This window comes from Ciconia boyciana, chromosome 4 (assembly GCF_034638445.1).
Source record: "Ciconia boyciana chromosome 4, ASM3463844v1, whole genome shotgun sequence".
Taxonomy (NCBI): Eukaryota; Metazoa; Chordata; class Aves; order Ciconiiformes; family Ciconiidae; genus Ciconia; species Ciconia boyciana.
This window is the reverse complement of record NC_132937.1, coordinates 32,105,477-32,120,370: the sequence shown is the minus strand read 5'-3', so window position 1 is coordinate 32,120,370 and position 14,894 is coordinate 32,105,477. Positions and strand designations below refer to the sequence as shown.

The 14,894-nt window shown below is 36.2% G+C and overlaps 1 protein-coding gene across 1 annotated transcript in view; it reads left to right on the top strand.

Moving 5' to 3' along the window:
* Positions 1–14,894, top strand: part of HCN1 (hyperpolarization activated cyclic nucleotide gated potassium channel 1) — a 215,744-nt gene that overhangs the window by 135,875 nt on the left and 64,975 nt on the right. The window contains exon 4 of the mRNA XM_072859097.1: positions 3,606–3,824. Within this exon, the coding sequence (XP_072715198.1) occupies positions 3,606–3,824 (219 nt within the window). The remainder of the gene's footprint in view (positions 1–3,605; positions 3,825–14,894) is intronic.

Below are 14,894 nucleotides of genomic sequence, written 5' to 3'. Positions count from 1 at the left end.
TTTAAACCGATTACTGCTAATCTGGAAACAGTCATCAACCCATTGTCAACTAAGAAGTTAAATGCCCTTTTTTACTGATTGGTAAGAGATTTTTTCAGCTCATAGAGGTTCATGTTTTGGGGTTTTTTTAATCTATACATTAAAACCAAAATATGACCATTTGGAGAAACAAGCTGACTATGTAAACACAGGATTATTTATTTCATAGGATAGACTTTTATTAACTCAGGGATATTGTCTGTGAATGTGTTATGTAAAAATCTTGTTATGATGCAAGGGCAAAAATGCTTCTTATTAAAAAAAACCAACTCTGTAGGCTAGTAGCAGAGGAATTGCCACTCCTCACTTTTGTACAGCAAAGAGCAGCACATTGGAATGGGGCTGTGGAAAATTCCAGACTCTCACATTGAAACAAAGTTAGAGTTGCTCCTGCCAAACCCTTAAGTTATACAACAGAAGTAGAAAAATAATTAAATAACAATAATTATTCTTTCATATAGGAACATTGGTAGTAGCATACATGATTTATAGGATTTGACATGAGAACCAATGTTATTTTTAAGTGGTTTCTATATTTGGGGTAAATCATTGAACAACACAGCTAACTGTACTGAAGTTTGTACCCTCTGCATAGGTATTTGTTCAGCATCATCTTAAAAAAATTCCCCATAGAAACTAAAAAGACCCATGTTCGCAACTGATTCTACAAGAACCTATTGATTAATAAGGAAAAGAAACACGTAAAAAAGCATTGACAAGTATTTTCAGCAACCAAATCCAAGTTGAATTCAAATGTTTTGTCAGGCTTTTTCACCAGGTCTTTTTCTCCTTCTGCTAAACCCTTTCTACCCATCTGAGGACCAGCTCCTCAGGGCCATCTATTCACAGAAGTCTGAAATGTGCCTAGCCTGTTACAAGGCCTATCACAAGCTATATAGTAATATCTAATGCTGCTTATATAACAAAATGGCCATTTGAGATGGCCTTGACCTCTAGGCTGGATTCAGATGTAATCATGACTGTTTGAGGTGTTGGATCCTACTTTGGCATATATATAGGTAGATATATGGTTAAATATATATTTGTTTATCTAGTTGTACATTTTTAGTTATTTCTCTTCTGTTATTACAGGTCACTTATTCCCTCATGGTACTACTTCTCAAGTAGTATTTAATTTAGTTTTCACTCACCTTGTTACATATTTAGTAGAAAGCCCTCCTTGTATTTTGTTTCTTTTTGCTTCTCCTCACTTCCATTTTCTTATTCTTTCTTAAAGACAATGGTATTTTACTTAAAATTGTAATTCACAGACTTGTAAAGGATCTCAGTCAAGAAATAAAATCAACCAGCATTTGGATTAACTCAAAGACTTTGATGTAAAAATGTCATTTTACTGAAAGAATTTTAATTGAGATTTATCACACCAAGGTTATGATAGAAAAGATTCATAGACAAGATCAACATCAGCTTTTATTTCTATTTAATATTTATAATAGTTCTGCTAAAAAATATAGTTTAGGAGCAAGATCCACTGTATGGAGCCCTGCAAGAACTGAGTGTTTGATCCTACAATCTCTTGAATACTGTGGCTTTAATAATGCTACTTGTAGCCTTAAAAAACAGATATATTTTTTTCCAGCAAGCAGTTTATTGTTTTCCCCAATATAGCCTATATCAAGCTGCAACTGTTAAAGAATTTGATATGGGTCTCTAACAATTCCCTTATTAATTATTTCCATCCAAAGGAGATTGATACCAGCTGGAAGGAAAGTCCTTCAGCATAGACTGTGCCTTGATTGCTGTAAGCTGCTTTCCTGAGAGACAGGGAACTTGCATTAAAATACCTGCACTGACCCAGACAGCACAGAAACAAGGAGTTTCTGTGCTCTCCAGCTGGGTATTTGAATCCTGAACTGGAGATTTTTCAGGGAAGCTTCTTCAGTTCTTTCATTTTTTGAGTATTTTTTAAAGCCCCAAAACAAAAGGTAACTTATTTCCTTGTTGCTCAGTGAAACCCCCCTAATTCCCAGCAGTCTAAAATAGTTCTTCTTTTTCTTTTTTTTTAAGTGCAGACATCGAAAACCTATTCCTTAGCAGTATTTACAACACAAAATTTTCACTTGTGAAGACAGAAACAGCTCACAAATCTGAAAAGCTTTAACTTAGAAACAAGTGTAAATACAGAGGAACCATTAATTTGTAAGTTATTATATTACTGAATAAATAGTAATTGTCATCTGCAATCCGAGAATTGTTAGCTTATTTTCTGTTACCAGTTATTTTAGCTAATAGGGGGTCTAGAAAAAGCATTTTAGGAGATGAAAAGCACAAGAGTAGTTAGTAACCTTGGCATTTAAATGGCAAGAGAGCAAGCCTGAAGCTCTTTGAGAAAAAAGAGCGTCTGAGCAAAGCTTGTATGGGTGGAAGACAGACACAAATATTGATATTTCATATGCAAATTTGACGTATAAATGCTACTGCTGATTTGGAGATTTGTTTATGTTAACGGGTTTATTATTTTTGGTCCTGTATATTAGACACTATACTGGATAACTGCTTAATCTTACTAATGTCATCCCAGCTCTTCCTTCTTCACTTCCTCTTTTCTGAAATTATTCTCAGTTCCTTGTGGTAAATACTGTCTCTTCTCATGTACACTGCGTGCCTCCAAGCACAATTTGTTTTCCTGGTCACTGGATGATCAACAGCTATAAAACTGTTCTCGTTTCATTCCTTTGGCAAGGAAAATAGAAAAATCCAACAAGGAGTCCCAGGGCTTTTTGGAATGTGTTAAAGTGTCTGCTTTTCTCTGGGAACAGCCCCTTTGACTGTCTCTATGTAAAGCTAAAGGGAGGATGCTGACAACACCTTTGCAATTGTAAAAGCTTGTGAGTGAGCTATCAGGTCCTTATCTCCCAGAGAGAACGGGAAGGGGTAGCTACATATCAGAAATGCAGGACCCAGGTATTCACCTTTTCTTTTGAGCTGGGTTTCACAGACCGCGAACATGGGTATGCTATGATTGCAGAATAAACAGACTTTTGAATTGAAATGCTTCTGCTGTAAACACAATATTACAAGGAAAAACAGGATAAGCAGGCGTTATGACAAATAATGCTTTTTTTCTGTCCTTGGGAAGTGAAGCAGCTGGTAAGATGAAATGTGGTTATGTGTTAAAATGAACAACTCTGAAAAGAAAGAAATGGGGCCATAGGACTATGTTCATGCATGTTAAAACAAAATACTACCTTCTTGTGCTTGATAAGTCTGCATGCTCAGCTCTTTCTAATCCATCTGCCATGGACTGTAAAATACAATTGACCTTTAGTCTCCTTGTAATTAGGTTAACACCCACGTTTAAGAATACAATCATGTACTAAAAATAGTCAATTTTATTTCATCTCACTGTGCTAAGTATTATCTGGCAGAATCTCTGACGCTTTATCTAACAATCAATTTAGAAGGAATATCTCCTCTCATGCACAGAGGATACATTACCAGACTGCTCTTTCAGAGCCAGTAATCTATGATCCCGCTATACAGGTACAAACGTATTTTTCCCTTCAGCTGCTTGCTGGCTCAGTCACTTGTCTCTTTTCTTGTAGAACGATTCCTGGGGAAAGCAGTACTCATATGCACTCTTCAAAGCCATGAGCCATATGCTCTGCATTGGTTATGGAGCCCGTGCCCCTGTCAGCATGTCCGACCTCTGGATAACCATGTTGAGTATGATTGTGGGGGCTACTTGTTATGCCATGTTTGTTGGTCATGCCACTGCCCTCATTCAGTCTCTGGATTCCTCACGGCGACAATATCAAGAAAAGGTAACTCATTTTCATGTAACTTCTTAAGTTTTGAAATAGATTAATGAGATGTTTTAAATGTGGAAAAGGCCTTAAAAGTTTACATGAAATAATCTAGTAGCATCTGAGTCCTGCAGCAGATTTCACTGAAAACGAACGAATTCAGAACGCGCCATGCGTTCAACATATTCCTACAAGAACCCACTTTCCTTAGGAAGCAGACGGTTCTGTGTGTCACATGCATTGAATGAAATCTTGGATGTGAAACTTGCTTTAAACTCCATAAAATCTTCTGTGAAAACTCCATCCCCTGGTTCAGACTGTGCTTTGTACCCTTGTGCTACACTCTGTAGGTAGGTTGAACAAGGGCCCTGAGCTCTGTAGCTTGGGCATGTCTATACAATTTCCTTTTGATTGCAGTTTAGGGATAACTTGAACATATCAAAAGAATGGCCTTTAAATAAGAACCAGACCAAATCAATTAGTTTTGTTTGTAACTACCTCAGAGAAGTGCTGAAAAAAGATTTGAGTAGGAAGGATTGGGGTGTTTGTTTTCTTTACAAGCAGGCAAAGAGGGAGGAATTGAGAGTGTGTGAGAGAAAAAGAGTTTACATTCAGTTTTGTTAAGCTTGAGTCGCAACAAGACCATGGGGTCAATATATCAGAGATTATGAGAGGTAAGGGGTGAGCTATAAGTCCAGTAACAGAAAGACACATTAATCTCACAGCTGTTCAAAACAAAAGTTTGCAAGCAAGAAAGCCCACACAGTGGTATCTTGAAACGTAAGTGAGAATGAGAGGTTTAGAAGGAGAGGAAGAGTGAGCGCTAAAACCTCTAAGAATTTGAGCTCTGTCAGTGACCATGTGAAAACCCCTAATCCATCTCAGTATAAAGTCACGGGGCTAATCCTGGTAGGTGATTTAACCCAAACTAACTGGCTTGTTGGGTCTGTTCTGCCAGCTGAAAGGGAAGTAATTTTATCAAAATGGGACACTTGTAGGGAGCTGTGGGGCAGAAACATCTTAACCATAGACATAAAGGAAGACATAGAGAAGGAAACCCTAAACCTAGTATAACTGCAGTTTCATTAGAGGTTAGGGTCAACATATATACACACACATATACAGATGTATGAAATCAGCAGAAATGTCACCATCCACCTGAAATCTCATCTTAATCATTATCCTCAGACCTTCCTGGATGCAGCATGATATCACAATGTTTTGAGCATCAGAAATATAGTGCATGTGTAAAAATATTAATATATTTTAAAATGTGTTAAGTAAAGCCAGTTTCATTTGCATTTTTGGTGTAAATTAAAACCCAGCAGCAGACAAGCGGTATTGCATTTCTCATGTTTTCACAGAACAACAAACAAAGCTTTTTTTTTTTCCTCTGTTTTTTATGCACACACTTTATTAAACATTAGCATAGAAACGTCTGGCATTTTTCAGTTCCTGCAGCTCTCAACATTTTCATTCTTCTTTTTGTTTTTATTTCTTACTTGTTTCCTGACATCAGAGGCAAAAACATAGCATGGCATTGACAATCAGGAATGAAATAAATGAGCCAGAAATTGCATGTTTCTATGCTTTAGAAAAATATTTATCTTTTTCTGGCAGCCATTTGTATGCCAGTTATTATGGGCTAGAGCTAAAGGATGTCTCAATTAAAGAATTTTTTCTACTGATTTCTGAGACCCTGAAATAATATTTATCAGCTATAACAACTGTACTGACATGTTTGTATATTCTTTCCCATTGCTTTATTATAGTTTAATCATATAATTTGAAATAAATCTTTGATTATAGCCTAAGAATTATAAGCCATTAATATATACTGCTAATGAATATCGTATATTTTTCTTTACTCTGCAAACTGGATAAATGAGTATTTCAAAGACCAGTTTGTGCTGTCCATTTTATCAGCATATTTTCTAAATTATTTGCCAATAAAAATAGTTTCTATTTCACTTAACTGAGACTTGAGAAAAAGGTAAATCAAATCTCCAGCCACAGGTTTCAGAGTTTTAGTATATATACTGCAATATCTATTTTTGCCTAGTGCATTGCTTTTTTTTCTCCTGGAATTAAAAAATTGGAAAAATCAGGAGGCTGTGACTTGTTTTGATTTTTTGGGCTTAAATGCTAGGATCAACTTCTTTTTTTTAGTCTTACATATATAGGATTGTGTATTTCTTGGCTCCATTGTTTTCTTTATAAGAGTTACAGAAAATTTAATTAACAGGAATTGCTAGGCAACACAGAATAATAGCGGAGATGAAGAACAAGTTTGTTCTTTGGTTCTTCTCTGAGTAATATTATGCCAAAATCTTACTTCCCTTTTTTTCCTGACTGTAGCTGACTGTTTTTTCTGCTGTAGCTAAAATAATATTTCATAAATGTATTTGTGGAATGCAACTAATGGAAGGAGAGTTCTGATCCTTCTCACACTGAAAGCAGCTACAAGTGACATATTTGCTGAAATCACCATATCTTCCTCATTCAGATCCTCCCAAAGCTCAGGGTATGCAAAACTAGAACAGGCGTAATTCAAAATGGAAGAAATAAACACAGGAAGACAAGAGAGAGCTTTCATTAAGCCAAATAAATCAAAAACCATCTAAGAGCACCGGCTAAGAATTTGACCTGTGCCAAGCATTGCATGCTGAGAGAAATCAAAGAATGGTAAGAAAGCAAATATTGCTCCACATGTTTACTGTTACGGGCTGAAGACATCATTTATCAGAGTGGATTAACAGTGATTATAAGCTGTGAAATGTAGAAGGTAGACAATAAAGAAATACCAAGAAATACACATACCAAGAAATGCTACAAAAAAGGATGCATTGGTACATTCTGGTCACTTTGAGGAAGTTCAGATGTTTTTCTGCTGAAGTGGGTGGAACTGTTCTCAGGGAAAAAATACCTCTCAGATTGAACACATACATCAGATCTTGATATCAATGAGTGATGGGCCAATACCTGACAAAGGAGAAAGACATGTCCAACCCAGGTATACTCAATCCATATTCCCTTTTCAGTAAGAAAGTCTGACAGACCATTCTACCTTGTAAAAGGACAGAATAAATCAATGAATCAATAGCATTTTAACACTCTCCATCTTTGGTGTAAGTCAAAGATGATTGCAGTAGTAAATAAAAGTAATACTTTAAGTGATAACTCCTTTGACATTTTCTAGTATCTAGGAAGTCACCACATCTCAAAGACATTTGCCTTTGCAAAGGCAACATTTATTTGAAACAACTAGAAATGCATATGCAGAATTTGTTAACAAACTAGTGTGAAACAAAGCAGCCAAATGAACAGTCACTTGACAAGGAGCTAAAGATCATTAGTAAAATATTTCTTCTTCCTTTAGATGTTGGCAGTTTTTAATAGGAAGATGTTCACCTAATGTTGTGGATGTCATTGAATAGTCTTGATTGAAGACAGGTTAATATTTCCTCTGTTCCAGTCTGTCATGGGCATAAAATATCCAGGAACAAAGTCACAACAAGCTAATAGAGGCAAGATTTGTACTAGCATACAGATTATTTCATGCTCATAAAGATTTTTAAATTGGTTTGATAAAATGACAACTATTAGATCCATTTTCATTATGCTATCATTTTGTATATTTTGATTTTTCTCTACTGGTAAGCAACTCAAAAAACTGTACGAGGTTGCAAAATAGGAAAAACAATCAAAGCAATTTAATCAATTGCAAGTAGTAAAGAAGCATACAGTATATTTAATTCAACCATATACATATCATATAAAATTTTAAAAAATGACAACTATCTTCATATAGTGGATGCTGTCCCAGTCATGGGAAGATATGTTAAATCATTATTAAAACTGTGAAAGAATTCTGGGCTTGACATCAACTTCAAATGTCCCAAATGACATATCCTTCGAACCCTATTCTCTGCTTTTACCTTATGGTCTTAATTTATGGTCTTTTAGCACATTTTCAGTTAAATCAGTCTAGTTCAAAGGGAGAAAAGGATCTAAAAGTACTTTTCTACAGATAAAAAGCAATAATTGCATATAAAGATAATTTAAAAGCAACTTACCCAATTCGCAATTGGGTATTTTTACATAGACAGCATTAGGATTTGAAGCACAGATTGCTCATTTTTCATTTTCTTTTTAAGTATCCAAAGAAATGTTTGCAAATGAATAATGGGGTTAGGGCAGGAAGATGGCTTTAGATTTTGCAGCACAAGGCCTTGCACCAGCTTTTCGAGTCTGCTCCTCACACCTCCAGTTTGGATATCTAAATTGTCTGTGTAGTCCATGGGGAGACACTCGACATGCACTTGCAAGAGGCATCAAGCTCTCAGGGACAGTTTTGGGGCAGCAGTGGCCAAAGCATGTTACCGTTTCCCTTCACCTCCACGAGGCTGCAGTACCTACTTGAGCACCTCGTGCACTGAGACATCTGAGGTCCTACCTTCGAAAACTGGGAAGGGGGACCACCTCTTTGTGCTTCTTTCTCTGAGCGGTTATTTTAGGGTGTGGTGAAGGGGCTCTGCCATAGAATAAATCAAGACTTGGTAGCCACTCATTCAGCCACTGATGCCTCTGCCTTTTCTTATGTGGAATAGGAGGCAGCTCTTCGATGTTTTCCTAAGTTTCAAGCACTTCATGGTTAACTGAAGGTGGAACAAGCCAGATACCAAGTTCTTGGCATGCTCGTTAGTACAGCTTTGGTGTCTAGAAGACTTTTCTGGAAAATCTTAGATATCTGTGACTATCTATCTCATCTGTAAGTATCAGGGACTTGCGTATTTCCACAGGAGTCTAGGAAATGGCAATTCTGGTATGATGCAAATGCGTAGAAAAGGAAGAGCTATGGCAAACTCAGGACCACATCACTGTTTAACTAGGCTTGTGCCAGCTTTTGGTATATTTTTTATTAAACTCAATATAAATATCCATGTACATGCAAATGTGAATATAATTTTTGGTCAGTTTGCCCTTGCTGGAGTCCAGAGTCAGATGAGCTAGAGTGAAACAGATAAAGAAGAGTTTCCATTGCCTACATATTATATATACACCATTCATTAAAATCTTTGAAAATCTAGTTGTTCTGGCTTTTTTTGCTTAAACTGGACAGATATTCAAAATACAAATTGCAGAACTTGAATTTTCGACACCTAGCTGAACTTGCAATACTGGAGTTTTAGCATGTAATTCCTGAATCTGATCTGATCAGCAAAGTTTCTCATGAAATACTGATTTCTAAGTTCAGTAGCTTTTCATTGTGTTACATTCTTTTAGAAATGGACCTCTTGCTTTTCTGCTGCTGCTAGTGGTTTTTAGAAAGCCTGAAAATAGTGTAACACAAAAATGTTCTGTGATTGGTCTCAACTCCTTTTCTTTACTTGACAATAGCCTGTTTTCACTTATACAGCATAATTTTAGCAATAGGTCATGTCATGTTCAGATTGCTGGAGGAGGTGAGCCATTTTGCAGATAAATCTTATCTTTTCTGTGCAGTTGTGCTACAGTATACATGCCACCCCAAAGGAATTACTTATTTTGGAGAATGAGGGATGGTTTACTTTATCCTGTGGTTATATCTACTCGCAAGAAAAAAAAAAGGGAAATAAAGCACAATCTTGTCACTGGCTATCAGCCTGTAGTTTTGCAAGTTTTTATAAAAATCTCATCAGCTTGCATAGGTACATATCCTATTTAGCTTTGCCACAGTGCAATATTTTAAATAGTAAACAATTTTTGAAGTGTGTTATGAATGATCAGGTGCAAGAGTTGCTAAAATTTTCATAAAGTCTTGGACCTTCAGGACCGAGTATTGACTGTGCCAAAAGCGTTCTAGTCATCACAGCATTGCAAAGTAGAAATTCATTATTCCCTAAATATTTAGGAATAACTGAGAGTCAGTGCCTGAGCCAGTATCTGTGGATTGTTTCTGGTAGTTATAATTCTTGGTTTTGTGATTTTATTTGGAAGTCCAGAGTGTCTTATAGTTAGAAATGGGTCTGGAATTCTTGACTTTTGGATTATTTCTGAATTGTCTTAACATCTTATGCTGTTTTGGCAAACATCAGGTGTCAGGTTGCTCAATGGATAGACGTAGTATTTCTGTCTTCTGTGAACTTTACTGATCCTTGTAGAAAGCAACGAGATTTCTTAGAATAAAGCAAGTTATTAAAAGATATTTGGTATAGCTGAATTACAAAACATTCTGAAAGGGAAAAAACAAATGGCTGCAGCTCAGAAAAAACTTTTCAGATATTCTGTTTCACAGAGTGCATACTGTTATTTGAAAGAACGTGCACATAAAAGAATTTGTAGATATGTTAATTCTTTTATTTCTGTGCATTCTTTTAAATATTTTGATGTCTAATTAAGACCATTGTGAACTCAACCCTCAGACATATAAATGAATACGTAAGTACAGCCACTAGAGCCAGTGTGGACTGCACGGACAGAGACTTACTCACTGAACATGAAAATATTTGTTGTGTCAAGATAGGGCCTTTACTGGCATTGCTTGCTTTCTCTTTCTGTAAGCTCATCTTTATCAATTTGCATTTATTCTGCTTCCCTGAATTTTTGCTGCACATAGTTGTGATATTTAATTTGACCTTGATCTTCCAAGTTTTGAAATGGGAAAGCACAACAGATACTGTTGCAACAAGTAAGGACAGATGTATTCCCCCTCTCCTCCTAATCAAAAATCAGAAGTTACTCACCTTTAACAGTACAGTGATAACAAAATAAACGTGCTTGTTTCTTTTCAAGTGGAACTTAATAGTATGCTCAGTTCGAGGGTAAGACTTTAGGAGAGGAATATAAATCAGTCAGAACATTCTTACTAGACTGCTCTCCTCTTTTGTCCTGGTACTTCATTATTGTATTTCAGCTTCTCGTTACAGTCAATCTTGCTGGGGTAATCGGGCTGGTTATTTTTGCCTTGTATCTCTAAAAAGGCGATTGGTTCCTCCCAGTAGCAGGTACTGTGCAAGCCAAATGCTATCCACATGGCTGCATCATACCTGTGCCAAACTGTAATAGACTCCCACTGCTTTTAAAATGACAGGTGAGACTTACTTTGATTTATTGCTGTGTTGTGGGTAACTTACCTATAAAGTGTTCTGCTGTCTTGCATTATGGATTAGGTTTCTAACAATTTTCATATGAAATTGCAGAGCAAGCTCATTACAATTTCAACCATGTTCACAATGACTATATAAAATTAGCTGTGAAGACATTAAGTTATACCAGAGCCAGATTTTACAAACAACCTGCTTTCTTTTCATAGTAAATAACATAGGGTAGGTTACACATTAAATTAAAAAAAATAATAAAAAAAGAAAAAAGAAAAGGAAACAAAAAACAAGGAGCTAACTTTTGTTTTTCAAATTCTCTGTTCGAATATAGCACAAATTACCTTTTAGCAAGAGAAAACTGTGATTCACACCAGATAGATATAACTGGTAGTAATTATCTCCATTACACTAGAATGGTTGTGCTTGTGTCCTGTATGTGTAGAAGAAAATAGCAGTCAATATTATCTAATACAATAGTATGTGTGAGAAAATAATCCTTGCTGTGCACATCTGTTTGTTTCCTTTGCCTTGTTAGGGAGGAAGGGAAGAAAGACGGATTGGTTATTTTTATCTTGGCTTTTAAATCATAATTCTCTCCCGACCTCACCATGTTTCTTGAGGTTTGAGTGATTAAAGCATGTCTGTCTTGAAAACATAATAATTTGTAGAACTAAGACATGCAACATAGATTTATAAAGGCTTTGGAGTGCATAGGATAGCAGTAGGACTGAAACCTTTTCTCTGCAAAAGAATGTTTTAAACAGTCCTTTGTATTCTGTTTTATGCTAAATGAACAGTTTTGTCCAAGTGATTACTAACCTTGAAAAAATATTGTAACACTAATTCAAGAAACCTCGATTAGAACAGAGACTCAGTAATGAATATAGAAGTAAAATGTTTTTATCTATCTCCATGTGTTTTCATAAAATGCACTAGATGTACCTTTTCCAGCAGATTTCTGCAACCGAAAAAAAAATCAACAAAACCTTTAGAACACATTTTTCTAAACACTAAATATTTACTAAAAGCATAATGAAAGCAAATCTTTTCATAAAAATGCACAATGCTATGGGTTCACATTATACAGTTTGGGGTTAGGAAAATGTCATTTTCACATAAGCATCTATACAATCGCCTTCTAGACAAAATATTTGTTCATCAGCTGCCTTTTATTATGGGCACTGCTGGATGCCTATATATATTCAGGCTGAGCTGGCTGAACATACTTCTTCACTGCAGAATTTGATGTAAATGTAAAAATAATTTTATAAAGTTTTGAAGAAAATGTTGAGCAATTCTTAAATGAAAAGTGAAGGCAAGTCTTTGGGTGTTTCATGTTAGACATTGGATAGGAGCTGGTAACCAGAGTTTAACAGAGTTAATTCCCCTCGTTAAGATACCTCCTTATCCTTTTTCCTTTTTCAACATTTTTTTTTTTTTGCATAGGCCTTTCTCCCAAAGTGAGAACGGTCAATGGTAATAATTACCTGGACACCACCTCACATCACCCGGTCAGCCAGCCATGAGGTTTTGGGTTGCATGGCCAGAGACAGGATAGCAGCTGATAATCCCTGCTCCATCAGGTGCACCTGTAAGGCAGACAACAGTATTTGCTGTTCAAACAGTTTTGCTAGAAAAAAATTCTGAAAGGAAGTAAATGGACTACTAAAAACTCTAATGGCCTATATTGGGCCATTGATTTTAAAGCAAAACTGTAAAAATCAGTGACTAGAAAATCAGTGACTGAAAAGCAATGGCACAACAAAACAACTAGTATATGTAACTCACTAAATGAAAATTATCATTCTTTATTGCTGAAAGATGGTGTTTTAAATTTCTATTTCCAAAATATTTGAGAAACTAGCTCTTCTTCTATAGAGTTCATGATCTGGGGAATATAGCAAAGAACAGTGTAACCTTGCAAAAGAGTGCCAAACCCAGAAATTATCTGTGACAGACATAAACCTTAACTCTTCCTTCCTTTTACCTCAGCTTTATTTTCTTTCCTAGTTTCTCAGTCTACTAATCTGCCCCCCAATACCTATGCCCACGTCCAAGGCAGTCCCTGCATTAGGCAGAGAACATTTGTCCTCTTTTTCCTCACAACCCTCCACAGAAACTGTCTGTTTTGTGGGGTTTAGAGAAGATAGGATCCTCATCTAAACCTTCCACCAGTCCTACCATGGCAGGAAAAGAAAGCTTTCATTTTCTGAAGGATGCTGTGCCACTTAAGCCAGTGAAGTGAGAGCTTCCTGAGGGAGGCTGCAGCCTTATAATTACACAGAATAATGTGGCAAAGCAGGAAAAATGAGAAAAAAGTGAATAATGAAAGCATTGTACTGTGGCATATCCATTAATGTTAGGTGTATGCCCCATTGCATGTGACATTTAAATTTGCAGTACAGTTATGAACAGAGTAGGGAACAATCTTGTGGCAGGCTGAGAAAATGAGCTTTCTCTATCTGCTACGGCTGAAGGCAATTCCTCAGTGGGGTGGCCTGGGTTTCTATGTCACATCAGGGCTAAAGGCATAAAATTGCTCAAAACAGAGTATAACTTTATAATTTACATTATATGCAACTCCTAACATACTTTGCCGGGGTGGCAGAGAGGGCTTCTGTGCTGGCCATCAATTTGAGAAAATGTCAGTGTCAGACATGAAAATCAGAAGGAAATGCGAGCTTATACTTGACGTGGCTGCTGCTTTAGCCCTTAAAATCATTAGGTTACCACAGGTAGTTATTATTTATAGTAAGGTACTTATGTAACACTGAAGTTTTAGCTGAAGCAATATTCTCTTTCTGTAGTTCTCAGGAATTAACATCGTAGAGTCCATGTGCTGTATTTATTTATGACTACTTGAAATGGTATTTCACTGTCTATGCAACTTTAAAATATATTTTTTTTATTTATTTATTTATTTTTGTTGTGAAGACATTCAAAATTCTTCCGGCTCTGTTTTCACATTCAGTTGAGAAACAAAATATAAATGAAAAGCCTTTCCTTGCCTTAACAGCTTGTTACCTGTGTTTTTCACATGGCCCATGTGTTGCTTTCTCTATAGGGGATGCACTACTGTTCTCTTAGGAAGGCTTCCCTACAGTATTCATGGCCATCGCACAAAACTTTGTGGTCTAGATACAGAACTCTTGAAGACTGAAAACTGGTGATCTTTTATTTATCTATTGCATGCTTAAAAACCAAGCCCCTCTCAAAACAAAACAAAATAAAACAAAACAAAAGTTCTTTTAAACAAAACCAAACACTTTGCATTGCCCACCTGGAAGGAGCCTCCTCGACAGGGCTGTGCAGGTGCCAGGTCGGCTTCACCAGGCGTCCTGCACTGCAGCCTTTCAATGGGATGCCATTGTCAGTGCTGGTAATGGTGTTTAGAGTACTGGTTCGAAATAAAAGTGGACTTAGATTATCAATTGCACATGTGAAACAATAGCATTGGAGGCTATCATACTTACAGCCAGTGGTACTATAGTGCAAATTGCTTCTCTTGCCATGGAAACAAAAGCTCCTTTATTCTACTCTAAAACTAAGGTAAACTTTGCTAAAATTTCAGGTGCTGAACAGAGTGCTCCTAAAAATACTTAAGATGGGAAGAAATAGATATATATTTTATAAATCTGATTTCTGTAAAGTCAAAGAAAGTGTAAATAATCCTTAGGTCTTTTTAATTTAGAATTGTTTATAGAATTTTTTAAGAACCCTTTGCTAGCCTTTCACTACTTTCACATTTTTTCATAGCCTCTTACAGATGTTTTGCCCACTTCTCCAAAGCTCTCTATAGTTCCCCTTCATGTTATGGAAGAAGAAAAAAAAAAAAGGTATTATTTGACAGAAGTTCCATTATTTCTCTGTAGCAGTTACAGCTTTGTGACTTTACCTTTGGATGAACCCAGCTATATTGAATAAAACACTTTCCCTGAGTGTTTCTGCTAAAATGATCAGCACAGAAACATAGTGTCATCGTTTGTTTGAGAGTTAAATCTCCATA